The 26047-nt window shown below is 52.9% G+C and overlaps 1 protein-coding gene across 1 annotated transcript in view; it reads right to left on the minus strand.

Moving 5' to 3' along the window:
• Positions 1–13140: 13140 nt before the first annotated feature.
• KCNN3 (potassium calcium-activated channel subfamily N member 3) overlaps positions 13141–26047 on the minus strand; it is a 149480-nt gene continuing 136573 nt past the window's right edge. The window contains exons 6-8 of the mRNA XM_056123658.1: positions 19117–19244; positions 17975–18044; positions 13141–13724 (exon numbers count right to left, since the gene is read on the minus strand). Coding sequence (XP_055979633.1) covers positions 13428–13724; positions 17975–18044; positions 19117–19244 — 495 coding nt within the window. The 3' untranslated portion in view covers positions 13141–13427. The remainder of the gene's footprint in view (positions 13725–17974; positions 18045–19116; positions 19245–26047) is intronic.

Below are 26047 nucleotides of genomic sequence, written 5' to 3' on the forward strand. Positions count from 1 at the left end.
TACTGGACATAAAACAGCATCATTTTAATAATCTAATTTAATTTTTCCAAGCCAGTGTATGTGTTAGGGGGTGGGACGGGACATTTTTGTAGATTTGCAAATATTAGCTCTGACTTCTTTCAGCTTTGAAAATAACCAATGCCTCAGGATTCTTTTTTTCTTTCACCATTAATGCTCAGGGATTACTCCTGGCTCGACACTTAGGGATCACCCCTGACAGGGCTCAGGGGACCTTGTGGGATGTGGGGGGTCAAACCCAACTTGGTCGTGTGCGTTGCAAGTGCCCTACCCTCTGTACTATCTCTCCGGGTCTCCAATGCGTCAGGATTCTAAAACAAAATGGAGGGACTAGAGGGATAGCCCCAAGGCCTGAAGCCTGTTTGGCATGCCTAAGGTCCCGGGTTCAATCTCCAGCCCCTTGTGATCCCCTAAGTACTGCTGGGAGTGACCCCTGAGCCAGGGTTAGACCTCAAGCACCACAGGCATAGCCCCCAAACAATATGTGCCACCATTATTGGATTTAATTAGTTGCAATATGCACATCTTTGACTTCAGGGGGTGACTGGTAATGTGACGTCTGTGTGTGTGTGTGTGTGTGAGAGAGAGAGAGAGAGAGAGAGAGAGAGAGAGAGAGAGAGAGAGAGAGCAGCCTGTAACTAATCAGATATTTGCACCATTGAAAACTGCCTCTTTGATGACTCTAGGACATCTTGCAGAAGCTCTTGGCAGGTGTCAGCGTCCCCTGCCAGGGCAGAGCATGGGGACGCTGCGATGGTGTTCCTGCCCGAGGTTCCCTCCCCGCCCTGGGAGGCGTTCGGGTTTGTGGGGTCGCTGTGCTTCTATCTGGCCTGCAGGTGGCGCCCTGACCCAGCGGGCCCCGCGTTCGGCGGTTCTCCCGCGGGGAGAACTGGATCCATCTGGATCGGTTCTAGCCCTGTTCTCCCTCCCTTCCCGGCAATGCCTACAGCCACCACGCGGCCATGTTATCTTTACGAAAGGAGACATCGTATTTAACGCTTAAATCTCGTTAGGAAAAGATGAATGAGTTTTCCTGTCTCGGTGGCAGGTTTAATGAGATGCGAATAGCACGGGCATGCTCGTTTACTCTCCCAATGGCTTGGATGTTTGTGTGCCGTCACCGCAGTGCCCCGCGGTGCTGGGGGCCAGGCCAGTGGGAGCCAGTGGGCTGGGGGCTGGAACCCGAGCCACACCTGCTGGGGGCGTGGCTGCCACCTGGGCCACGCCCTGACCCCATAGCTTGTGATTAATTTTCTTTTCCTGACTTTTGGGCCACCTCCGGGGAGCTCAGGGCTTACTCCTGGCTCTGCACTCCAGGGATCACTATTGGTGGGGTTGAGGGACCATGTGGGACGCGGGGGATCGAGCCCAGATCAGCCACTCGCAAGACTAGTCCCTACCTGCTGTGCTATTGCTCTGGCCCCCAGACTGTTCTTTTTTTTTTGTTTTTGCTTTTTTGGGTCACACCCGGCATTGCACAGGGGTTACTCCTGGCTCATGCACTCAGGAATTACTCCTGGTGGTGCTCGGGGGACCATATGGGATGCTAGGAATCGAACCCGGGTCTTCCGCGCGCAAGGCAAATGCCCTACCCGCTGTGCTATCACTCTGGCTCCAGCCTGTTCTTTTTAAACTTACCTTCTTGGGCCTAACAACAAATGTCTGGAGGGTTCTCCCGCTGTCCACCTGAACTCTGCCTGGGGAGAGCAGGAGCTGTGGCAGAGAGAAGACCGTGTGAAGAATAATCTGCAGACTGGCTGCCAGTGCGCGTGGAGCCTGAATGCAGATGAGCACAGGTTCCTCCAGCCCTGGGCAGGACAGAAGCTAGGGCAAGACGAGATGGAAAGGAATGGTGCTTCCGGCAGAGGATTATTAGGAGAATCATGACCTGTCCCTTACCCTCCCTCTGCTGGTCTGGGCCATCCCAAGAGAGGCCGGAGACTCGAGAGCCGCTCAGGCTGGCCTGGGGTGAGGCCGGCTCTGACTCAGCATCCCCAGGTGGACGCTCCTGAGACCAGCTGGGCAGGGCGAGCTGCAGAGATGGACCCTGGCCCCCCCTCACACTGTGGGCTGGAGCCAGGCTTGGGTGTTCTCAGAAGCTGGGAAGGGGAAGGAGAAGGAAACAGAGGTCGCACTAATCTGTTTGTCTGTAGTGTGGAAGTGCCTGCTGCTTTATTTGAACTCAGCTGCCGCTCTGCCGCTACCCCCGGCTGCTTGTCTGTCTCCCCTGATGGACAGCCAGTACCTGTCACTGGCTCTCACACTCTCTCCAGGCTTTGGACTGGACTAGGTCACAGAGGCAGGGCCAACCTCCCTGTTGAGTGCTGCCATATACCTACGGCCTGGCTTCGAGAGAGGTGGTCATTTCTGGTAGGCTTTGTTTCCGTTTAAGATTTTTCTTTCTTAGGGACTGGAGCAATAGCACAGTGGGTAGGGCATTTGCCTTGCATGCGGCCAACCTGGGTTCGATTCCCAGCATCCATATGGTCCCCCGAGCACCGCCAGGAGTGATTCCTGAGTGCAAAGCCAGGAGTAACCCCTGAGCATCGCCAGGTGTGACCCAAAATGCAAAAAAAAAAAAAAAGGATTTTTCTTTCTTAAAAACTTTCTGTTTGGGGGGTAAAGGGTTGCCTTGCATGCAGTCAACCTGGGTTTGATCCCCAGCATCCGATATGGTCCCCTAAGCACCGTCAGGAGTAATTCCTGAGTGCAGAGCCAAGAGGAACCCTTGAGCACTGCCTGGTGTGACCTCAAAAGCAAAAAATAAATTTCCTGTTTGGGACTGTGGAGATGGTACAGGAAGGAAGGCATGTGCCTTGCATGTGACCACCCCTGGGTTTGATCCCTGGCACCGCATAAGTTCCCCTGAGCTCTGCCAGGAGTGAACCTTGAACGCAGCGCCAGGAGTTACCTCTGAGCACCACCAGGTGTGGCTGTACAATAAACCCAAATCAAACAATTCTTGTTTCAGGCTCTGGGGAGAAGGCTCCAACATCTGGAGCATATGATGTGTTCAGAACCCCCAGGTGCTATCCCTGGCACTGCATGGTCCACCGAGAACTGATGGGGGTGCCTCCCTGGCACCCCATTACTCTTTCACTACCATAGCACAGAGAAGGAAGGAGATAAAGAGAAAGGAAGTAAGTCACTTGTATTTCTGGTTTGGGTCTTGAATCGTTCCCTTCTCGTTACTATTGATACAATATTGCATTGTATCAGTATTGTACATTTTCTGCCCATTTCTGTCCAGTGTTCAGGAGGAAGGAGTGAAAGTCAGAGACTCAGCTCCCCTTCTGTGGCATGTTCCCACACTTTTCCAACCCCCAACCCTGCAAACCAGCTCACCAACCACCTCACACCACAATTGGTTGGTCCCCTCTGCAGCCCCCCTCATCCAAAGGTAGGGTGTGAGTCATCAAGTTCTTTTCACGCCCCAAGGGTGCTGAGAAATTCTAGGTTGTATTTTTACATTAACTCCTGGCATCACCAAGTCATTTACTGCTTGGTCTTCTCTAGCTGTCTTTCCATTGGAATAGTGGGATAATGTGTGTCAGATGCACACAGGATAACAACAAACCATTAATCGTTTAGGCTCACAAATGGTGTTTATAAGAACAAAGTATTATTATCTAGTGGCTACTGAGTTGGTGTCTCTATCCGTAAGAAATTGGGGGGGGGGGCACACCTGGTATTCAGGAGCTACTCCTGGCTCTGTGCTCAGGGACTGCCCCCTGTAGGGGGACCATGTGGTGCCAAAGGGTGGAACTGGAACGGGGGACGGCCATATGCAAAACAAGCACCTTAGCCCCATATTACCTCTCTGGGTCCTTTAAAGAATTTTTGGAAGGGTACGCTAAAGGTTGAATAGCTGCAGAAATGTAGCTAGAGGTTTCTCTGAAAATATTCTTCTAGGTCTATTAGCTCAGAAGAAGTTCCAAATGCTAGGCATTATTTCTACAAGAAATCAAATTGCGTTATTATTTTTTCATTTACTTTTAGCCAAAAGTTCAAGAAACAATTGCATTTATTATTTTTCTTCTCTCTTTCCTCTACCCCTTCTTCCTCCCTCCCTTCTCCTCCTCCTCCTTTCTCCTTCTCCTCCTTCTCCTCCTTCTCCTCCTTCTTCTCCTTCTCCTTCTCCTTCTCCTTCTCCTTCTCCTTCTCCTTCTCCTTCTCCTACTCCTTCTCCTCTTTCTCCTTCTCCAGCTGCCAAGTCTTTTCAGTGATGAGTCTGTGGGCATTCCTGCACACACAGGGGCTCAGGGAGGGGCTTACAGACATCTCATGTGGTCTTTACCTGTTGGTACCGTGCATGGGCATTGCCACTCTGGCTCCTCCCTGGCAGCCATGAAAGTGCTGCCTTGTCAGGCCAGGGAAGTGGGGAGATTTCATGAACTCAAGATGGGAAATGCCTCCTTGACTCATGAGCAGAACAAGGAGCTGGTTGCTGCCTGTGGCGCATCTGGGGGCCTGGGAACTCAGCGGGCCAAGCTGGCCAAGCTGTGCCACCTTGGGGGATGATGTTGGCTGGCTGACCCAGGTGGTTGTACTGGTGGGTTTTGGGAGGGCCTAGAAGGTTCCCCGGATCCTCTGGGGGCCTTCAAAAGCAGGTGTCTTGGTTCTCCCAGGGCACAGCTGACAGGAAACCCCCCTGGGGCTGACCTGCATCCTGCCCTTCTGTGATGTGTCACTTTGTCCTGGTCAGGAACCTTGGTCAGGGCAAGGGAACCCAAGCTGGGGAGAGACCAGAGAAATGCGAGAAACCTTTGCTCCATGGACCCAGGGGCACGTGCAGTGGGTCCTAATGAAAAATTTCCTTATTTTTTAATTGTTTTTCTGGACTACACCTGGCAGTGATCAGGACTTACTCCCGGCTCTGTGCTCAGGTATCACTCCTGGCAGGGCTCAGGGGACCATATGAAATGTTGGGGGTGGAACCCATGTAAGTCATGTGCAAGGCAATTGCCTTCCTTGCTGCACTATCATTCCAGTCCCTAAAATTTCCCGCCCCTTAGACACTGGTGTTCATGCACTTGCAGAGGGAAAACACTTGGAAGCAAAGAACTTTTCCCCAGGGACAAATCATTTCCTCTTTTATGATCCGAGAACATTTACCATGACCCCATACAAAACCTTCAGGCACTTGACTCTTTTTTTTTTAATATCCTTTACCTTTTTAATAAAAAGTAAAAAACAAACAAACAAAAATACATCGATGTCCTGAATAGAACCTCTCTATGTAAAGTTCTCACTAAACAAACATAGGATCAGACAAAAGAAAATGGAGCTGCAGATAGCAATCTGATATGTTAAGGAAGCGCGAATATACGTATGTCTATATTCTATATGATGTGCAGGTACATGTGTGTGCACCTATGTATGTATAAATATGTCAATATTTGCCTACATACGTCACACACATATATTTATACTGACCTCTTTAGATTGAAGTCCAAGGCACTTTTTACAATGAACAGGTTAAAGCCATTAATTTAGAACATAACTGTTTCTGGGTACATATCGATTTATGGCGCCAATATCAGAATTCGCCTCTTTCCCAGCTCACCCTGGACTGTGTTTAGTTGGCAGAATGACCAGGAGGATCGGCTTCAAAAAAGATTTGGAAGGGTTCGAGGGGATCACACCTGCTTCTCACACCCTTTGCGGGAGGTGAGTTCTCAGGGGCTAGATGTTCTCAGGAAGGAATTTCTGCCGCAGGCTGAGCAGAGACCCAGGGGCACCCGTGAGGGTCTGCCCTTTGGGAGCATGTGGGGGTGGTGGTTGGAAGACCCTTGCCAACATAGGGGAAAATGAAGAGCTCAGAAGGGGACTTCAGGTTTCCCAAGGCTATGAAGTGCCCACTTTTAAGTCAGCTGGAAAAAACCTGCCTCCTTTTGCCTCTAAATTGTTTTTACATCTATTGGGATTGGAGCAATAGCACAGTGGAGAGGGCACTTGTACTTGGCCAGCTTGACTTCCATCACTGGCACCCACATGGTCCCCTGAGCACTATCAGGAGTGATTCCTGAAGTCCACCATCAAGTTAGGGGGTCTCATTGTCAGATAAACACAAGACCATTAGTCCATCAAGTGATTCTGTAAATGAGGATCAGAGAAGAAATGACTTAATTTTCCTGTTATTAATGTTGGTTTCCACCGCTGTGCATGGCTGAACATTTATTGTGCATAAAAATCACCTCAGGATCCAGTTCCAATACTGACTGTGATGAATGGGGTTCTCATGAGGCCTGAGGGTCTGCATTTCCACCAGGCTTTCAGGTGCTGCTATTGTTGCTGGTTCACACTAGAGGGGCAAAGGCTGGACCAGAGCCAGCCACCTGCACTGCTGACAAGAGAGCAGCCTTCCCCCAGTCAGGTTTATAGCAGTTTTTTTGCTCTAGATGGAACACAGATTTTGGCAGTGGGGGAAAATCAGAATATATTCCCTCTCTAGAAATGTGAAAGTGTTAAGACTTTCAAGAGGGCTAAAAGGTAAACACTTCTATGCAATAGCAGAGAAGTATTGAAACAAACCAATTCCCACCGGAATCCTTCACCAATAATAAATTTGAGAATAACTCAATTTCTATGACCCCTGTGAATAAGCTACAGAAAAACAGGCATATTGGAGTTCTGATAGTTCCCAGGAAGCTCAGCCTAAGACGGCTAAGGAGTGAGGCGGACACAAAGAACATGTGGCCCATCCAACAAAATGTGTACGCTCGCTGGGCCTCTCGGCTGCATAGCCACACTGAAACTGGGCACTTAGAGATTTCCTTTGCAGGGGACACAAATAATCAGTATCACTGCAGCTTGCGTCTTAATTACATTTAAGCACAGATAAATGTTCATTTGTGAAGATTCTGGCCTTCTCACCAGGAAGAAACCCTTCCTTTAGCACAATCAGTCTATGCGTGTGGATTTTTAGCATCTGTGGCGGGAAGAGACAGGCCCCCTCACTCATATCGACCCCAGTGCTCCCTAGTTGGGGCATTATCGCACCCCAAATGATGACAATCAATGAGGGTGCTCACTGGGAAGCCCTGGGATCCTGTAACCGAATTTTAATCGAGAACTCTGCCTCTTGAAGGAGGTAAGGGAGACATCCTAAATTTCCCCTCTGCCACTCTACTAAAGGATTGAGATGGAGCCAACACACGTTTGCATAGAGGAATTTCCCCCATATTTTCCAATAAGAGAAAATACCTCAATGGAAACTCTGCCTCCCAGCTAAACTAGTAGAAGAAGCCACCCAGCTCTGGGCTGGACACTGCTGGCATGTTCTGTCTGTCACTTCCTGAGGAGCTGTGCTCCACATCGTGACAAACCCACTGGGATGTCACTGGCTGCCAAAGTACAACTGTGCACTGAGCTCCCCTTACCAGCAGAACCCCAATCCTGACATCAGAGTAACTCTTTTTTTTAAAAAAAAATTAAATATGTGTTTATTAATATTTTATTGGCTTTTGGGCCACACCTGGCAATGCTCAGGGGTTACTCCTGGCTCTGCACTCAGGGATTACTCCTGGTGATGCTCAGAGGACCATATAGGATGTCAGGGATCGTGCCTGAGTCTGCCACATGCAAGGAGAACTCCCTACATATTGTACTATAGTTCTAGTTTCCCTCAGAGGAATCTTAATGCTTAGAATTTGGAGTTTTATAAGTCATGAGAGAATGAGACTCTTGCTGAGGTCTGATTCTGACACTGTCAAAAGGGAGCAGTGGTTGGCTAAGTTTGAGACTGAGAAAAACCGTTTAGATAGGAGGGCCTCTGCATACATAAGAGCCTAGGCATTTTCAGAACCAGATCTTCACAGCTACCCAAGGAGGCATGGCTTTACATTTCTCTCCTGAAATGGCTTGACAGAATTTAGGGCATAATTATTCTCCTAAGCTTGGAATCATGTTTTGTTGCCTCTCCTGGGTGGGTTTTGGAGAATTGGAATATGGCAGCTGTGTAGGCTGAGGACCCCCCCCCCCCAGTCTGGAAGTCAGGAAATCAATCATTAACAGTGACATGTACCCAGAAACAGCCACGGGAAAGCAGGCAGACACGGGCCTGCAAAAGACTAGTTGGATTACAAAATGTTAATTGAAAGTTACAATATATTTTATAATATAGCAATATATTTCATATTTAAAATAAACTGATATGCTTTCTCCTATCGTTAAAAAATAGCAAGCAGTACAGAGGCAAGATGCAAATTCGTAGTGAAGCGCGTGTCTGATTCGGAATATGAACACTTCGCTTTCGGAGTCTGCCATGAGCACGTTTCCTCCATGAATATCCTGTCGCTCTCTGGGGTGGTGACTCCGCTCCTCAATGCAGGACAGAGGGTATGGGACCCTGACGGAGTCACTGTGTGTCTGATGACATTGGATGGGTCCTGGAGGAGATTTGAAAGCGAGACAGTGGGACAGTGAGCGTCCTTGGTTCCTGGGCCCCTGGGTGACGTGGCTCCCATCAAACCCGCCCTGACTTGTCACCAGTCCATTGATTGAACTTTTTTAAATTTTTTTTTTGGCTATTAATTCAGCATCTCTTTGGGATCCTAACTACAGGTGGGTATGGCATTTTGTGCTTTTCCTCCATCAGCTCGGTGGGCCACAAGGTCTCTCTTTTGTGTGTTCCAACACTCACTCCAGCTTCCAGAAGGACTTTCTCTGTCACAGAAGCCAAGGAATTTCAGGGTGCATGGCACCTGGATTTGGAGGTCACACGTTGACAGTTTGACAATAGTTTTTCTCAGAGGGGGAAACTCCAGTTTATATTTGGGGCATTTCCAGTAATGGTGTAAGGGGGGAAATATCACAGTTATTTTCTTCTCTGTATGTCTATACCATTGCACTGAGTATTTCTGTAAGTTCCAGACTCACACAGTAAAAATCTACCTATTACCTGTCTCACGGGAGCTGAGTGTTCCTTCCATCCCTGTGGCTGGGACCAGCCCACCCTTTGCTCTTCCCCCAGAGGACGACACCCTTCCTGTCCCCGTTGTACTCCTCTAGGTGACCTCACTGATCCCACCCCAGAACGCTCACTTTGGTGGCAGCCTTAAGGGGAAGGAGCGCATACACTGTGGGGGTGAAAGGGATCTGGAGTCTGTGGAGCGGGTAGCTGTCCGAGGTGCTGAAACGGAGCAACGGAGCGCTGTGAGGTACTGACCAGCAGCTCTTTCAGGAGCTTTTAAGCAATCCCCAAGGGAGCAGAACGACTAGGGACCTCTTTGGAGAGTCAAAAGCAGCAATGAGCAAGGGTAGTGACCTAGTGGCAGTGTATTGGCCTCACAGTGCCTGGGCAGTGGCACTGCTGTGTCTGGGATGAAGCCCTGACTTCAGCTGGGGTCCACTGCTCACACAGCAGGGAACCATGCACTAAAGCCCACATCTCCTCCTGACCATCTCCCCACCTCACTGAGAGGTAACAGTGAACATCTTAAATGAAAAGCATTTAGTCGCCACAGCCCAGTGAACTCAAGAATACCCCAGGGCGACTGGGGCCACAGTCTTTGTAAATCTTCACTTTTTAAACCTATTCCCAATACTTTGCACATGGCATCTACTCTTGTTTTCATTTTAAGCACAGAGAAACTGAGGTATGAGGTTAATTGGCCAAAGATGTGGATCCAGCATTAGAGTTTTATTCATTCTGATTCTAGTTTTCTTTTTTTTTTTTTTTCCATGAAAACTGAAGGGGAAAATTCTCACATACATTAAAGGCATGGTTTTCTCAATGATGCCCCTTCTGGGCCTTTTGTCAGCAGCCAGGGCTGACACTTGCTCAGCATTTGGGGTTTTTCTTTATACTGGTGCATTTCTGCACCTTCTCATCTATGAGGCTGTGCTTGAACTGCAGCCCCCTGCTGAGGCCAGGGTGACCCAGGCCTTGCTCCTCTGGTTATTTTGGATCATGTTAAGCACTTATAAAGATAAGATGTCATGAAGTTACATACTATGAGGATAGAAGAACACTTCCTAGATACTCTAACAACTGATGATGATCACACAAAAGTGGTGAAATTTGTATTTGGACTTCAATCTAAGGAGGACCAAGTCCCTAGTCTGAGATCACTTATTCACTGAAGCTGTGTCCTGAAATTCCACTGAGCCTAGTGGTCCTAAACCTATCACAGTACATCCCCGACTTTACAGTACACAAAGCTAGAATATGGCTTAAGCGATGAGGGAGTGGGCTCTTGACTTTGAATTCAAGTGTCTAGAGATTTGGGGGATTATTTGAATGCTTTTACCTGTCACTGGGTTACCATAAAAGTTATTGGGGCTTCTGAGTTACTGGGTCAGACTTCTAAGTGTGTATAGAACTGGGTGAGGTTTCCCTAAGTAACAGCTTTTTATATATAGCCAATTCTGAAGAAGACAATCAAACCTCCTCCATCACCACCAAACTTGAAAACAAGAAACATGAAGGCATGGCATGAAGATCCACCTGTCCCTTTCCCATCTGACTGTGAGGCTGAGGCACAGTGGAATTAGCCAAAAGATGGGCTGGGCTGTAGAAAGAACACCTAGGTCATCCAGGGTTGACCATACTCACAGGAGAAGGGGTAACTTGCCACAGAAAGCCACAGCGCTAGTAGAGGGAAGCACTAGCACCACACCAATACTAGTAATACTACTGCTTCTACTACTAGTACTATACCAGTACTAGAGTACTCCTTCTAGTACTCGTACTACATTAATACCAGAAGCATTGCTAGTTCTAGCACGAGTCCCCTGCTAATACTAGAAGTACTATTTCTAAGACTAGCACCACACGAATACTAAAAGTGCTACCACTTCCAGCATTAGTACCACACCAATACTGGAAGTACTATTACTTCTGGTGCTAGTCCAGAGAAGTAGCCTCCTGTTCACTCCTTTGAGGAGCAACATGCAGATTCAATCACTGGTTTTTCTGAAGAGCAATGCTTCTTCACCAAGGATCAAAACCAGAGATAGATACTGTAAGCCCTGCTACAAATGCCCACGTGTTTCTGAGGTGCTAGGGGCTATTGCAGCTGAAAATGCCTCTGAGCACCCCCCCTTGACCAGAGTGGTTAGCTTGGTTCAGGGTTTCCCTAGGGGACACATTAATTATGGGTGGAAGAGGAGAGGCCACAGTCCAGCGTGGCTCTCGGCAGTCTGCGTACACGTCTGTGCACGACGCGTGGCAGTGGGGTATTCGTATCACTTATCTGAAATTAAGACTAAATGCCCACATGTGCACATGCATCACAGGGTCCGGCAGGAGGAAAGGGGCTGCTGGGATGCACAGCGGAGGGCTGGAGGTTAATTAGCTGAGATCAACACACTCAGGAGTCTTCACCTGGCTGGAGTCTGCCTGCCGGCAATGGCACCCAGGCCCTGAAGAAGCCACCAGTTGTTTTATCTACTTAAATACCTGCTCATAAGTCTGGCTGGATCATTTCTGGAGATAGGATTGGCCTGGTTTAAAAAAAAGGCAAATTTTTCAGAGAATTGAGAGTTTGAAAAGAACCAGTGAAAAATATCAAGCCAACAGCAAAGGTGGCATCTGTAGGGCAAGAAACAACAAAGGGAAACATCTGAAGGCATGTTTAAGAGAAAAGGAGACCCTCAGAGGGTCGATGCCGGCTGTCGAGATCAGGGCGAGTTTAGCCAGAGACCAGGCCTTCTGGAGGGAGGCTGGCCCTCTGCGGCTGGGCCCCTGCCCTGGGCCCTAGTCTAAGGTTTCTTGATCTTGGAAGGGTCTATGCTTCCAGAGGGGAATCTCCACCACAAGGCGCTGGGGCCACGTGATAATGGCCTGTTATAAGTGACCCCTAACAGGACAATCATGCAAATGGGACCCTTTGTTCTATCCTCAGCAGATGCCCCCTAGCTCTCCGCTGACAGAGGGACAGGGTCAAAGATCTCAGGAGCAGCAGCAAGGAGGCCAGCAGGAAGCTGCACTGCACAGAGGCGGGGGCTGGGGGCGATGGCACCTGCCTCATCTGTGCCCACACTGGATCTGGATGTTTCTAAAGTCTCTTGGAGTTGACAATAGAACAGAAGAGTTTGTGCACCAAGATTAACATGGCCTGGGGACCCCAGGCTACTGGTGAAACCAGGCCACTCTGCCTCCCCTTCCAACCTCCCTATGGGCTCCTCTGCACAGAATCTTGCGTTTTGAGGTGGTTTCGGGACAAGTAAAAGTACAACAGGCCACTCACCAAGGCTTCTCTTCCCCACTCAGCTGCTCACGGGGAGGCACATGGCCCTTTGGCTCTCCTGCCATCTGGGATGGGAACGCTGAGGCTGGATGGAGAGTAGGATGGACCCCCAGCTCCCTACCTCTCAGGAAATGCTGGGGCGTCCCCACACACAGCTCCTCCTCACAGACATCTATTTGCCTGGCCAAGCCGCCACTGGAACCACATGCATTTGGGTAGCAGAAAGAAATGGCAGAATCTGCTAGTTTGGAAAGCTGCTGGTCCCTCTAGGATGCCAACATTTTTGACATCGCTGTCCCTCTCAAACCCAGCACAGGGCCAGTCCAGGGCGAGCAACCTGGGCGGGGTCTGCAAAGAAGCTCAGAGCACAGTGCACCCGGGGCTGAACGCAGCCAGGTCTGGATTTGAAACAACTCAGCATGCTTGAGAGTGTGTGTGTGTGTGTGTGTGTGTGTGTGTGTCTGTGTGTGTCTGTGTGTGTCTGTGTGTGTAGGGGGGTAAGGTGCCAGGATGCTTTTGATTGGTGTAAAATTCAAACAAGTAAAAGACTTGAATCACTGGTAGGAAATGTGTGTGTGTGTGTGTGTGTGTGTGTGTGTGCGCGCGCGCGCGTGCACATGCGCGCATGTGTGCAAATCCACATCTGCAAATCCACAGGTTTATATGGGGATTAGTCCTGGATTAAAAATCTGGCTTTTTCATTTTCTTTTTCTCCTAGACTGAATTGAGTTTTCTAACTCACTAAGCCGGGAGGGGAGGAGTCTGGTGTGGGCAGCTCTCCTTTGCTTTGGCCACCACGGGCTCTGGCGACACAGGCCAGGGAGAGGTGCTCCTGGACCCCAGTGAGGGGGACTCTCTTCCCCACAGACCCCCTTCCGGGCCAGCTTCACTCTGGGTGACTTCGGTGCATCCAACCCCCACCCCCGTGAAGACCTGAGATTGAGCGTGGGCTTCTGTTCTCCACCAGCTGTGCGGCAGGGACCCCGCCATCTTCTCCTCTTCCCACTCCCAAGTAGAGGCACCTAAACAGAGATTAGATTTCTGGTTTCAAGGCATGGCGATCCAGGCAGGCCGAACGAACACGTCCGTCCACCAGCGGGGTCTCTCTTCCGTCCTCCCCCGGTCGGAAGGTTCCTCCACGGCAACGCCACCAGGGGAAGAGCTGATTTGCATCTTAAGACCTATGGGTAATGCGTCTGCAGTGGGGAGTTTTATTTAGCAACTGCTGGAGCTTGTGTACGGGGTCGGAAAGGAGGTGGAGCTGACCCCGATGGGGCTGTCGGACAGCGGGGTGTGCGGGGTGCCCACCGCCACGCTGACGCCCCGGGCCTCCAGGAGGGCAGACAGGAGCTGCTGCTGCTGCTGGCGCAGCGTGTCGGCGATGAGCAGGGGCAAGGAGTTGAAGCTGGCCGTGAGGTGCTCCAGCTTGGACTCCAGACTGCCAATCTGCTTCTCCAGGTCCTCGCTCCGATCGTTGAGTTCCGTGATCAGGTCGTACATGACATTCTGCATCTGTACAGACAGATGGACGGTGAGATGGGGAGGGGGGGCAGGGTGGAGACGGGGCAGACAGACACAGGTGGACAGGCAGATGGACACATAGATGGACAGGAGATAGGGAGACCACTGGTCATCATGGGGGCGCTCTGCCATGGGAGGGCAGAACACGGCAGCCCCGGAGACCAAGGGACCTGTCCCTGCACTGGCCACGACTGGCGGCTTGGGGTGGTGGTGGAGGAGGAGCCCAAGAAATGGGCCTCGAGTGGGTCTAGGTCAAAGGTGGTTTCCTGAATGTCTCAAGGGAGGGATGCGCATCACTGTGAATAGGGTTTAGGAAGTGCCTATGATGGAAAGAAGCAAACTTTTCTCTATTTGGGGCTGCACCTGATGGTGCTCGGGGCTGGCTCCTAGCTCTGTGCTTAGGGATCACTCCTAGAGGGGCTCAGGGCTCCCTGCAGAGTGCCAGGGATGGAACGAGGCTAGTGCCTGGCCCCGTGCTCTCTCTCTGGGTCCAGCACTTTCATCAGAACTGGGATGTGTGTCCCCAGCCTCCTGCTGCCTCGGCTCCCTCAGTAGCCGGCCCCAGTGACCCAAGAGCAGGCAGGTGCTCTGTGTGCATGGGAGGTCAGGCCAGGTCCAAGGCCACGGCTCAGTAATGAGGCGCCCTCCTGCCTCTTAATCCCTTGGAAACTCAGTCTTATGAAACAGGGTTAAGAGTGACTCCACAGAGGCCAGGAGGGGACTCAGGAACACAGGTCAGTCCCAAGGTGGCCCTGCGTCCCCTCCGTGAGACCAACGGGCACCATCCCTGGCATCACCTATGCAGAGAGCAAGAACCACACAAAGTTCCTTCCAAAGCGATTTTGCACTCTGCCTACGTCCAGCACTGCAGCCTGAGTGTCCACATGGCCGACTCCTCAGGCCTGGAGTCAGCCCAATGCAGAGGCACACCCAAGTCTCTGCTCTGCCACACCGCGCTCCCCCCTCCCCCCACCCCGTGATGGGGTCCCTCCCTCCAGGGGCTGCTCCAAGGGCCAGCCCATCTGCAGGCGCCCTGCTGGAGGCCCTTAGTTCATCTCTCAGCTAAGACCCTCCCTCTGCCTCGTCCAGCTCCCTCCTTCCTGACAGTCCCCAGGTTCCACTGGACCTCCTGTGCTCAGGGATATCTTCTAGCTAGACAGGTCCCCCCACACCAGGAGTCCTGCTCCCCACCCACAGCCCCCAGCCAGCACCCTCAGCCTCTCCAACGTCTCTACTGAGCTTCCCCGAGTCTTGTTTGCTCCTCAAGCACCGAGCCCCTCAACTCCTCCTGGAGCCCCACGGAAAAGGGCTGCTCCCTTCCACTCACTGGCTCTCATCTCTCAACAGAAGGCAAGTCCCTCCAGGGCAGGCAGCTGGCCTGCAGGCTCATGGGCAGACCCCCAGAACTGGCCTGGTATCGGGCATACAGGCGATGCTGGACTCCTGTCTGTGATGGACGCAGCTGGCGCAGGGATGGATGCATTCACACAGAGAAGAGTCTTGTCCACGGGCTGCACTCATGGTCATGACCCGGGGGTGGAGGGGACCGGTGCTTGCAATGAGCTCCGGGGAAGTTGTAAACTAAGAGGTGAGTCAAGGAAGTGACTCTCCCTCACTTTAACATAGCAAAACAGCACGATAGCCAGACCCAGACAGGAACTGAGACCTGGTAAAACTAACTGGCCAGCACCACCCAGAGAAGGCCGCCTCCCTCCTCTGGAGAGAAGCTCCAGCAGGAACAAAGGGTTGTAACAGGACATGAAGGTGGATTCCAGACACTCCTGGCTCTCCCCCTTGACAACACCACAGCAGGGCACCCTTATCTCCATAGAAAGACCCACATGGGGGAAATTTGGGAGAAAAACTATAAATCCAACATAGCAAAGGCAAGGGAGACACTTCCAGCGTCTCAGCTTGGGGTGTGCGATCCCTTTCTTGACTTTATGTGCCCTCTCTCAGGGCTCTGCAGGGCCGTTCCCAAATCTCCCAGAGTGGGCCCCCAGCCCTTTTCTCCTGGCCACAGCTGATTGGTCCAAGGATAGACACATGATTCTGATCTGATCAGTCAAATCTCTTTCGAGAATTTGACCTGAAGACCAATGGGAGGCCTGCTGGCCTTTGTCTATGTTAGAACCAGAACCAGGCCTGGCCGGTGGGGCCGTAGAGTCAGGAAATGATTCTGCTGCCTATAGCTGTCAGGGGAGGCGGGAGGGCTGGAAGCAGGCGCTGAACTGGAGAGGAAATGCACCGTGGGTGTCTGATTCTAGCTGGTTTCTTCCGGCAGCTCACCAGGGGCCTGCTTGGAGCTTCAGCTGCAGCAAGACTTCCTGGGCTTCTGCTCCTGACTCTAAAAGCCTCTGCCAGATCCTCCAGGGACTGGTCTGCTGCTCTCTGCTGCCCCCTCACGCCCTGGCATGACCCCCCCCCCCCCCCCGCCCATCCCCACACAGATTCCAAGAGTCCCCGTTCAACGCCTCCCCAAAGGCAGGCGGGTGGCTTCTCCCTAGGGAGGGAGTCAGGCGTTCCCGGGGAGAAGGCCCTGCTGCCAGCCCCTTTCAGGGCAGTCCCTTCATTGAACAGGGTGCCAGCACGTGGCCCCCACCCACAAACACCAGCTTACACGCTGCCTTCCAAGGGGGCTTAGTTGGCCCCGGGGAGTGCCTCTTGCCTACCCAAATGTTCCATCACAGTAATTGACATCTGTGGGGATGTTTTGTCACCTGGGCCCTGGGCTGTGCACTTGATCAATGATTGGGAGTGGGGTGGGCTTGTGTCAGGGCACCCGCATGGCTCTGCAGGCAGCAAGGCCGCCTACCTGTTCACCTCAGGGACTTGCAAAGGGAGAGCATTTCTTCACGGTGCCTTTGGAAACCCAGTGCTGAAAATCCACGCAGAGTGACAGTGTGACAGCGCTCCCCCCCATCAGCCCCCCGGTGGTTCCAGGGGAAGGCTCTCCCTTTGGGTATCTTCATGTTTTCACAGACTACCTGCCCCTGAGTGCAGCAAGGCTGGGTTGTAAGGATTAGAGGAGGCAGTTTCAAGAAAGAATTTCTCTGCATTTTGGTTTGTGGTCCATACCCGGTGGTGCTCAGGGGTTAACTCCTGGCTCTGCACTCAAGGAATCACTTCTGGAGGGCTTGGGGGATCTATATGGGGTGCTAGGGATCGAACCCAGGTCAGCTGAATGCAAGGCAAGTGCCCTACCCGTTGTGCTATTGCTCTGGCCTGATCATGGCAGTCCATGATGAGATCTTTAGCAGGGAATGGAAGTAGCCCCATGGTCCTTACCATCACCACCCTTGTCAGTGGGACTCACCCTGGGGAGTCCTTATGGACTGCCCTGAAAGCACCTGTGAAAGTGTGACAGGACAGCTGAGTGAGCCCATGCATGGACGAGCCTCCGTGGTGACCACGATACCAGCGGCAGCAAAGCAAAGGCTCTTGGGGCCAGAGAGTCAGTTCAGAGGTTAGGTCGTACCTTGTATATAGCACTTTGTGTTGCCCCCAAATCAGTCCCACAGGTGGTCCTCAAGCCACACGGAGTCACTCCTGAGCACAGAGGCAGGACTAGCCCCCGAGCACCGCTGGACAAGGCCCCACTCTCACCCTTCACAACAGGACAAATACTATGGTCCTGCTTGTGGGCAGCACTGGGCCACGTCCGTTCAGTGAGACCAAAAGAGAAATGATGGTTCCCAGGAGATCAGGGGGGAAAGCTGAGGCATGATTGCTTACTGGGGACCCAGTTCCACATTACAGGAAGGAAAGAGCTGTGGGGTGGAGAGGGAGGTGACGGCTGGTCCTACCTAACTCTAAGAGCGATGGTGTGGACTTAGCACCACCGTGCCATGAGCTGCATGCCAAAGGAGGTCAACTGGGTTATATTTTACCAACAGTAAAATAATTGTTAAAAGAAGGGTGAAAATGATCAAAAGGGGAAAGAAATGGCAGGTTTTAAAATACAACAGAAGTGTCAGAGCAATTGTACAGAAGTTAAGGCACTTGACTTGCACACAGCCAACCCGGGTTCAATCCCCAGCACAACCTAAGAGTGATCCCTGAGCACCGCGGGGCTCTGTGTGGTGCCCAGACCCAAAGAGACTACAGACACACTAGCAGCCTGTGAATGGTGAGGACCGGAGCCAGGTTCTCCGAGCCAGTGAGGAGCCAGTCAGTGTGTGTGGGACAGTGCTTCAACCAGCCAGGGTCTGGCCAGGGCACCCCCAGGTGTGGCTACTCACCTTGGAAAGGTCCACCAGGGTGTTGGCCTGGTCACTCAGCTTCCTCTGCTCCATCTTGACGCTCCTCAGTCTGTGGAGAGAGTGGACACAGCCACACCCTTCAAGTGCGTGTTGCAGTGAGGCCCGAAGTGCTGGCTCCATGTCCTCCTGAGAGTGTCTGCCGACAGTGCCCGCACGGGGCTGGGGCATAGCAACACCAGGCCAGGCCAGGCCCCTCTGGTCTCTGCACAGGTGTGCTTCTGGCCCAGCCCTGTCCCTTCAGTGTCCACCTTCTCTCAGGCCCTTGCTCTGCACCCACAGCTTCGCCTAAGCAGTGCCAGCCACCTCAGTGCCCCTCCCTCACCCCCAATCTATCAGGGACTCCCCTATGCCTTCAGGTCAAAATCCTGCTCTCCTTCTCCTTGTCCACTCACCTTTTTATAATAGATCTTATATAAGACACACAATATATTTTCCTTCAAGTTGTAACGGGAGTTGTATATGTGTGTGTATGTGACTATGCATGGTGTGTGTGTGTGTGTGTGTCTGTCTCTGTGTCTGTACAAGGTCTGTTTGTCATGTGCCTGTGTGTACTTCTGTGGTGTGCATATGTGTGAGGTGTGCATCTGACTTTATGTGTGTGGTATGTCTATATGGTATTCATGCATGTGTGCTGCATCTCAGTGTATGGTGTGTCTGTACATTTGTGGTGTGTCTGACAGTGTGTGTGCTGCGTGTGAAATATGTGTCTGGAGCATGTGTTGTGTGCAGTGCACGTGTTGTGTGTGGTGTGAGATATGTGTCTGTGTTGTGTGTTGTGGGGGGAAGGTGGGGAAGGTCTTCGAGGCTCTGACTCTAGTGCTCACCCTCCCTGGAAGTCTGCCAAGGCTGGAGCAACAGGAGAGAGAAATGGAAAAACAGCCGACAGGTCAGGTCATGCCCCCTAAAGCATCCTTATTGTTGGCTGCCAGGGATCTCACACCCAGGCCCACACACATGCAAGACCAGTGGCTCTACCCTCCAGCTCCATTCCCAGCTACACCCCGAATGCTCACAAAGTGGAACAGAAGAGAAAAATCTTTTACAAGAAGACCCAAGAGGCCCTGGGTAGGGTGAGGTGCCCAGGCTGCCAGGTGGCCGAGGGCTGAGGGCCGCGTACTCACTGGTGAATGGCCTGGAGGAACTTCCTCTGGTGCTTCCTGACTTTGGCATGGTCGATTTTCTTTAGCAGCTTCGTGTGTTTATAGATCAGCCACGTTTCCCGGAGGACATTCGCCGCCGCATTCTTGATCTAAGGAAAAAGAAACCAGGCAGGTGGGCCCTGGGGCTCATTCCCTGGGGTCCGCATGAGGTGGTCTGCCGAGATGCCCCCCTCCTCTAAGAAGCTAGTTCTCGGCCAGCTCTGTCCACGACCACACCGTGACCTCTGAGCCAGGATGATTCAAGTTCCTTTCTTGTTCATCCTGTCTGGACACAGCAGAATGGAGACCAAAGTTGCGGGGGTGTCTCACTTCTTTGGTTATTACTCCTGAACTGCCTCTCCCTCCCGTGGCTGCGGCTGTATTTAAACAGGCTGTGCTACCGAGGCCCGAGGCCTGGGCACCCTCAGAGTGGACGGACGCAGACCCTGGTTGGCTGTGGGCTGCCCGGCTCTGGCCAAGGCTCTGTTCCACGCACAGGGTATGTTTCTTGGATGCAGAGAGCAAACAGATTTCCTGGCAGCTGGAGCTTTCCAACGTCCCCTTGGAGAGGATGTCATGCCCACGGAATGGAGCTCTGGGTTGCTGCACGCCTCTTGCTTCCTTTCCTCAATGCCCGGCACATCCACGTGGAAATGCAAGAGGCCTAGAGCGGAAATGATTTCAAAGTGGCATCTGAAAGGCAGTGACGGGATGGAGGTGTGAAAGCCGAGCTGCGCCACGCAGTGTTCCCACACAGGACGCCGTCATCTGTTGACATGGAAACCACCGAGAACATCCGCTCACACCAGAGCGGAGACAGATCAATGGCATCCAGATGGCAGGGGACACAGCTTCAACCCAAACACAGACATCTCCAGCGATTAGTAAGAAGAGCAAGAGGAAATATTTCTTCTAAAGCACAGCTAAACAGGTTTTTGATGAACTGTTCCTGTTTCTGTCAGCAGCCATGCAAATTGGCACAGGCCCATGGGCCGGCAGCCCGGGACTAAGCAGGCCAGCGTGGAGAAGTCCGTTTACCAGCCAGAAAGCGTTTTAATAAAGCTGGAGAGCACAGACCTACCTCTTCAACCTGACATCAGCAGATGGGACTTAGTTAAAATACCGAGACATGTGGGAAGGCCAAGAAAACATTGTTTTGCAGGCTGATAACTTTCACTGTGTGTATGTTTGTTAAAAAAATTTATTACCCGGGCTGGATTATATTTCTCATTGGCACTGAAGTCATGCTTCCCCCCCCTTTCTTTCTTTTCCTTTTTTTTTTTTTTTAAAGAACAGCTAAGTCTTCTCAGAGATGTCTCACTGACATAAATATTGCTTTTTCTGGTTCTCAGTAAAAATCCACTGTGAAAAATGGTTTGAAATGACTTAATTGCCCACCTCTGGAACTTTCTTGCCTGACAGGAAGCAGGTGGTGAGGAGAAGCTGGGAGTGGTGGGTGTGCAGGTGAGGGGGGGGGTGAGAGAGAGTAGGGGTGTTTCTGGGTGCTGTCCAGGATCCCCTGGCAGAGGGCGGCTGTGAAGAGAAACTTGTCTCTCTGCTGAGGGAATGCTCCCGCTGCCCTGGGCAAGAAGAAGGCAATCTGAGGCGTGATTTCTCTGGTTTCCCTGGGTGCAGCCGGGGAAGGCCGCAAAGCAAAGAAGGGGGAGGGCGGGCGCCACTCAGGCTCCAAGGCAGAGCCCAGTCACCGCCTCCTCCTCACAGTACCCACAGGGGCCTGTGGCGGGTGTTCTGGGCTAGCCCAGGAAAGCGAATGTGCATGGCATTGTGAGGGCGAAACTGATGCCATGACAAGCTGCAGTAACACTAAGTCTCAGCTAGGCCTCAGTTTCTGTGTCCCCAAAGCAGGACTTGTAGTTGCTGGTGAACTCCCAGTTGAGTAATTTGCCAGATAAGAAATTGGACCGTTGGGTCTGGCCAGTCATAAAAATAGACCAGCATATAAATTGCTTCTTAACTCTGAACCCTATATAAACTGCTTGTGATTTGGAGTCGGGGTCCTTGTCAAGACTCCACTGTGTTGGATGAGACTTGGACCCTAGCTCGAGCTAGCGATGGCTTAGGCAGTAATAAAGTTCCTTTGCTTTTGCATTATCATGTGTGGAACTGGTCTCTCTGCAATCGGAGATCTGAAACTCGGACACAACAGTATGAGAGGCTGACCACTGCACACTGGACAGATAATGTGACTCTCTATGTGGCGTGCATAGGCCTGAGATAGACACTGGGTAGGCTGCGTGGCTCTCGGTGTAGTGTGAACACAGGGAGGAGGCTGGGGTAAATGTTTCAGTCTCTGTCAGACGGGAAGGGGGATCGTCCTCCCCCGCAATCAGCCTGATCTAAGGCTGAAAGGAGGCAGTGATGTTGTCGGTAGTGACAGGGCCAGTTTGAGGATGCCAGTGTCAGTTCAGTTCATGCACCTGACATAGTATAGGCGAACACTAGCCCTATTTCACCGGCAAAGCGACTGAGCCACAGATCACGACCTCAGATGGTAAGTGGAGTCTGTGCCAGCCAGGAGGGTCCTGTAATGGCTAAAGTGCCCTCTTGGTTCTGCTCATCTAGCCCCGACCCCCCTATGAACTATGAGGACACTTCAGGGATGGGATGTGAGGGCCAGAATCACACAGCCAATGGCCATATCCAAACAAGGGCTGGGTCCAAGCAAAGCAGGTGGTTTCCATGAGGGCTGGAAGAGAAGCCCAGCTAGATTTCATCTTTACGCAAACAAAACCGGTTTCCTGTTCTCTGGGATGGAAGAACAGGAAAGGATGGGGTGGGGTGGTCCATCGCTCTTTTCCCGGCCCTCACTGGGGGAGTCCAGGCCCCCAAGCCCCTGGCACCCTTCCGCACAGCTGGCTGGGACCGGCTCATCATCCTTATGGCTCTGAGCAGTAGGCCCCTGCGGGTTCGGAAAAGTGATGTTAAATGCAGCCTTGGTGCTGACTCGGAAATTAATTGCCGGCAAACGGCTGGGCACAAAGCTAAAGAAGATCGATATCTGCAAGAGAGAAAGAAATAGGCTTTTAACTGCTCCATGCTGCCTCTGATGAGAGGCTGTAGGTGGGTTGGGACCCGGGGTCTCCGTCCACGCCCAGCCTGGACAGCCAGCACCACTGGGGTGCAGACGTCATGAGCCCCTCCTGGGGTTTGCTGTGCCTGGAAGAGGGGCTTGGCTGCCCTCTGGGGGCTCCTGGGGCTGGGGGTGGGCAGGTGAGGAATCTGGAAGGACTGAGCAAGGCTGGCAGAGTTGCGGCTCAGGATGGAGAGCCGGGGGCGCACGTGCCCAGGCCGGCTACTCCGCCTGCTGCCCTGAGCCTCAGCACTGTTTGTTTTGGTTCCTCCTGAGTCAAAGCTCTCCACTGTGTGTGGATCATCTCGGGGTTGCACTCCTGGGCAAGAAAACTGTCTCAGGGCTGGAGCGATAGCACAGCCAAAGGTGTGTGTTTGCCTTGTACGAGACCGACCCGGGTTCAATTCCCACCATCCCATATGGTCCCCCGAGCAACGCCAAGAGTAATTCTTGAGTGCATGAGCCAGGAGTAATCCCTGTGCAAGGCTAGGTGTGACCCAAAAAGCAGAAAAAAGAGAAAGAAAATTGTGCCAGGACGCTGGGAGCCACTGAGCCAGTGCCCTTGGGAGGGGGAGGGTCCCAGCTGTGTCCCAAGCCCCTAGCTGAGCCCCAAAGAGCGGGACCTGTGTGTGTGGTTCCCACCTCCCCACCCCAGGACCTGGGACTGAATCTGAGACTTGGTTTTGTTCTTTGTGCCTGCGGGACACTCTGGGCGAGGCTTGTCTGCTGGGCGGGTCCACTCTAAGATAGCTGTGAGGGATGACCCTACTGTCCCTCCCCAGGCCAGGACACAGCGTGTTGTGCAGAACTGGAGAAAACCTAGTGAGGGGAGGCAACCGGCTGGGAATGGGGCGCTGGGCGGGGCTGCATGGGGCCACAGGGCAGCGCCTGGCGCTGGTACTGTGCAGGGCACCTATACTCACAGCCACCTTAGCGCCAGCCACGCTTGCTTCCTTCTCTCTCCCCATGCCCAGGAGAAGATCCCAAAACAGCAGGTGCAGGTCTGGTCCCGCCCCCAGGGCCCTCTCACTCATTTAGGAATGGTGCACTCATATGTGTCGCACACCCTTTGCTTCCAGCTCCATAATGGAGGGTCAGTGGTGCAAGGCGGGGTGGGGCCACCCTTTGCCCCTCCATGTCTTCAGGGTCGCACTGGGAGGCTGTTCCCTATTCTACTGAGGACCCCAGGGACAAGAGCCTGAGGTGCCTGTGGGTGGGCGTGCCGGGGCAGGCAGGGACCCTGGGCTCCCAGACCCGGGACAGGGAGGAGCCAGGAGGTCGGAGAGAACCGGACTCAGCTGGCTTCAGAGTTCAGTTACACCAGGGGCCTGACACAGCAGCCAAGACCACCCCCTGTACCACTACCACGCACAGGCCCGCCTGTCTGCAAGGTACCTGGGCCACCCCCTCTCCCCTCTGCTGCCCAGCTCTCCCCAACGGTCACTCCCAGTTTCCTGCTGGCTTCCTCCAGCCCTCTTATCTCTATCTCCACCCGGTCTCCTCTCCTCACCCCAGTCCATCCGATTCAGGCACCTCAGCCAGGCCTGAGGCCAGCAGGGCATCGGGGCGGGAGGGAGGACGGAGATAGATCTGAGGCTGATGCGGCTGCCAAGGCTCTTTGCCTGGAGCTGCCTGGCTGAGGCGCAGCTCTGGACCCCGGCACGGGGGTGCTGCTCCCTTTGGACAGAACCTGGCTTTGTTGTAGTTTTGGGCGGTGTCCAGGGCTTACTCCTAGCTGTGCTCAGGGGTCACTCCTGCAGTGCTTAGAGGTCCCAGTGGAATCCTGGGGATTGAACCAAGGTCAGTTGTATGCAAGGCAAATGCCCTCCCTGCTGTACCATTGTTCAGCGCCCAGGAACCTGCTCCCGGGTGGTGGGCTTGCTGAGGGCCTGCGTGGCCATGCAGGAAGATGCTCAGGTCCCCACAGGCCTGGGGGGAAGCTGCCACTGGCTGGCACCCCACTCACTGGGCAGCCTGCCCAGCTGGATCTCCCAGCACACCCGTATCCTCTGGGGCCTGGGACACAGCAGCTCACCACCAAGCAACCACCCTCCCCCCCCAGCTCAACTTGTCTACAACTGTCATCAAGAAACGGGCGCTGTCTGTCAGAGCCAGGACCTATGTGGGGGAGATCATTCCTTTCCTTTCTGGGGAGAGTGAGCCTTCTGGATCAGATCAGCTGCTCACTTGCTGATTTGATCAGTGCTAAAGAGATTAAAGCTTCTGGGAATTCACTATGGGCCCAACCAGCTGTCAGTCAGTCCTCTAGGGTCCCTTAAAGCACCCTCTGCACCCCGGGGGACTCCAAAGGCCACACTGTCTTTCCCTAAGCAGTACCCCATCAGGAGCAAAGCTCACCCCCAGCCTTTCCCCATCACCTGTTGGGAAAACCCACAGGATGAAAGGTCAGAGCGAGCCTGACTCAGCTGGCTCCAGAGTTCAGTTATCCCAGGGGCCTGACACAGCAGCCAAGACCACCCTATCCTGACACAGCAACCAAGACCACAGACAGACCTGCCTGTCTGCCAAGGCGCATGGGGTGCATGCTGGATGGAAGATCCGCTCTCTGCACCCTGCTCAGGGTCCTGCAGGAGCAAGGAGGGGGCACAGGAGGGTTTGGAGCAGGGGGTGGCTACAGTCGAAGCTGAGGGGCTCAGAGAGTGCAGGGGCCAGGAGCCAGCCAAGGCACAGGAGGGAAGGGAAGGCGTCTGGGAGGGGCGAGACTCAAGCACCTGAAAGCCTGGGAGCAGAAGCCTGAGTCCTGTGGCTGCATCACGTGGGCAGGCCTGACCTGTGTGTAGACAGGCCATCTTGAGCCTGCAGGAGCCAAGGGGCATCACTGGCTGAGCAGACAATGGGTTTGGGATGGGGGGAACGACAAGAGCTTGGCTTTGGCTAACCCCAGGATCTCAAAGGGATGTGCATATGGATAAAGTGTTTGGAGTAAGACCCCCCTGGGTCAAGGATGTGGGGACAGTCCTAGACCAGGGCTAGTGCCTAGACTGTCAGGCGTGGACACAGGTGAGGGACATGGGCATCTCCCAGCTGTGGGCGCTGCGCCCCCCCGAGTGCCTGTGGACAGCCCGCCTCGCCGTTCACAGACCTGCCTGTAAGACAGGGGGCGAAGTGAGTCCTGGAGCCCCCTAAAGCCCACCCCAGCACCCGCAGAGTAGAGCGTGGCATGTGTTTGTGGGGGGTGGCTCCCCCAAGCTGGGTGTTTTGGGGGACATCAAGCAGAGCGATGGGAGTGGGAGAGAAGAATGAGGATCTAAGGTCTTTTCTGACAGTTTTTCTATGTGTCATTTACATATATATTATCTAGCAGTCCCGAGGGTTAGCAAAAAAGATTATAATTATAGAATAACAATGGCAGTAAGGTGGTGTGGGATGCTGGGCCTGCCTTAAATACAGAAATGACAATACACCGGGTTGACAGGTCACATAGGTGAAAAGAACAAGTCACGGGATTTGGGATTCAGGGAAAAAAAAAGGAGATCTGCTTTGATTGGGGGTGGGGGGGAGGGGGGTGGCACACCGGGCAGTATGCAGGGGCTTCTGGTTCTGTGTCTGGGGGCAGCATGGGGCAGTGGACCCCTCCTGTGCCTCAGGCAGGCAAAGCTTAGCTGCCTCTGGGGCCCAGGAATGGGGTTCTTCCAAGCGCCATCAGACGCTCCCCCAGCTGCCTTCTGAAATAAATACACCAGAGGAGAGTGGAAAGCGGGGCAAGCCCTAAGGATGAATCAACAACTCGAGTGTGCTTATGATTAATAGGTTCCGATTCCTCTTTTTTTTTGTTTGTTTCTGGCCTCAATGTGGGAAGAA

The sequence above is a fragment of the Sorex fumeus genome, unplaced genomic scaffold (genome assembly GCF_029834395.1).
Source record: "Sorex fumeus unplaced genomic scaffold, SorFum_2.1 ptg000047l, whole genome shotgun sequence".
Classification (NCBI taxonomy): domain Eukaryota; kingdom Metazoa; phylum Chordata; class Mammalia; order Eulipotyphla; family Soricidae; genus Sorex; species Sorex fumeus.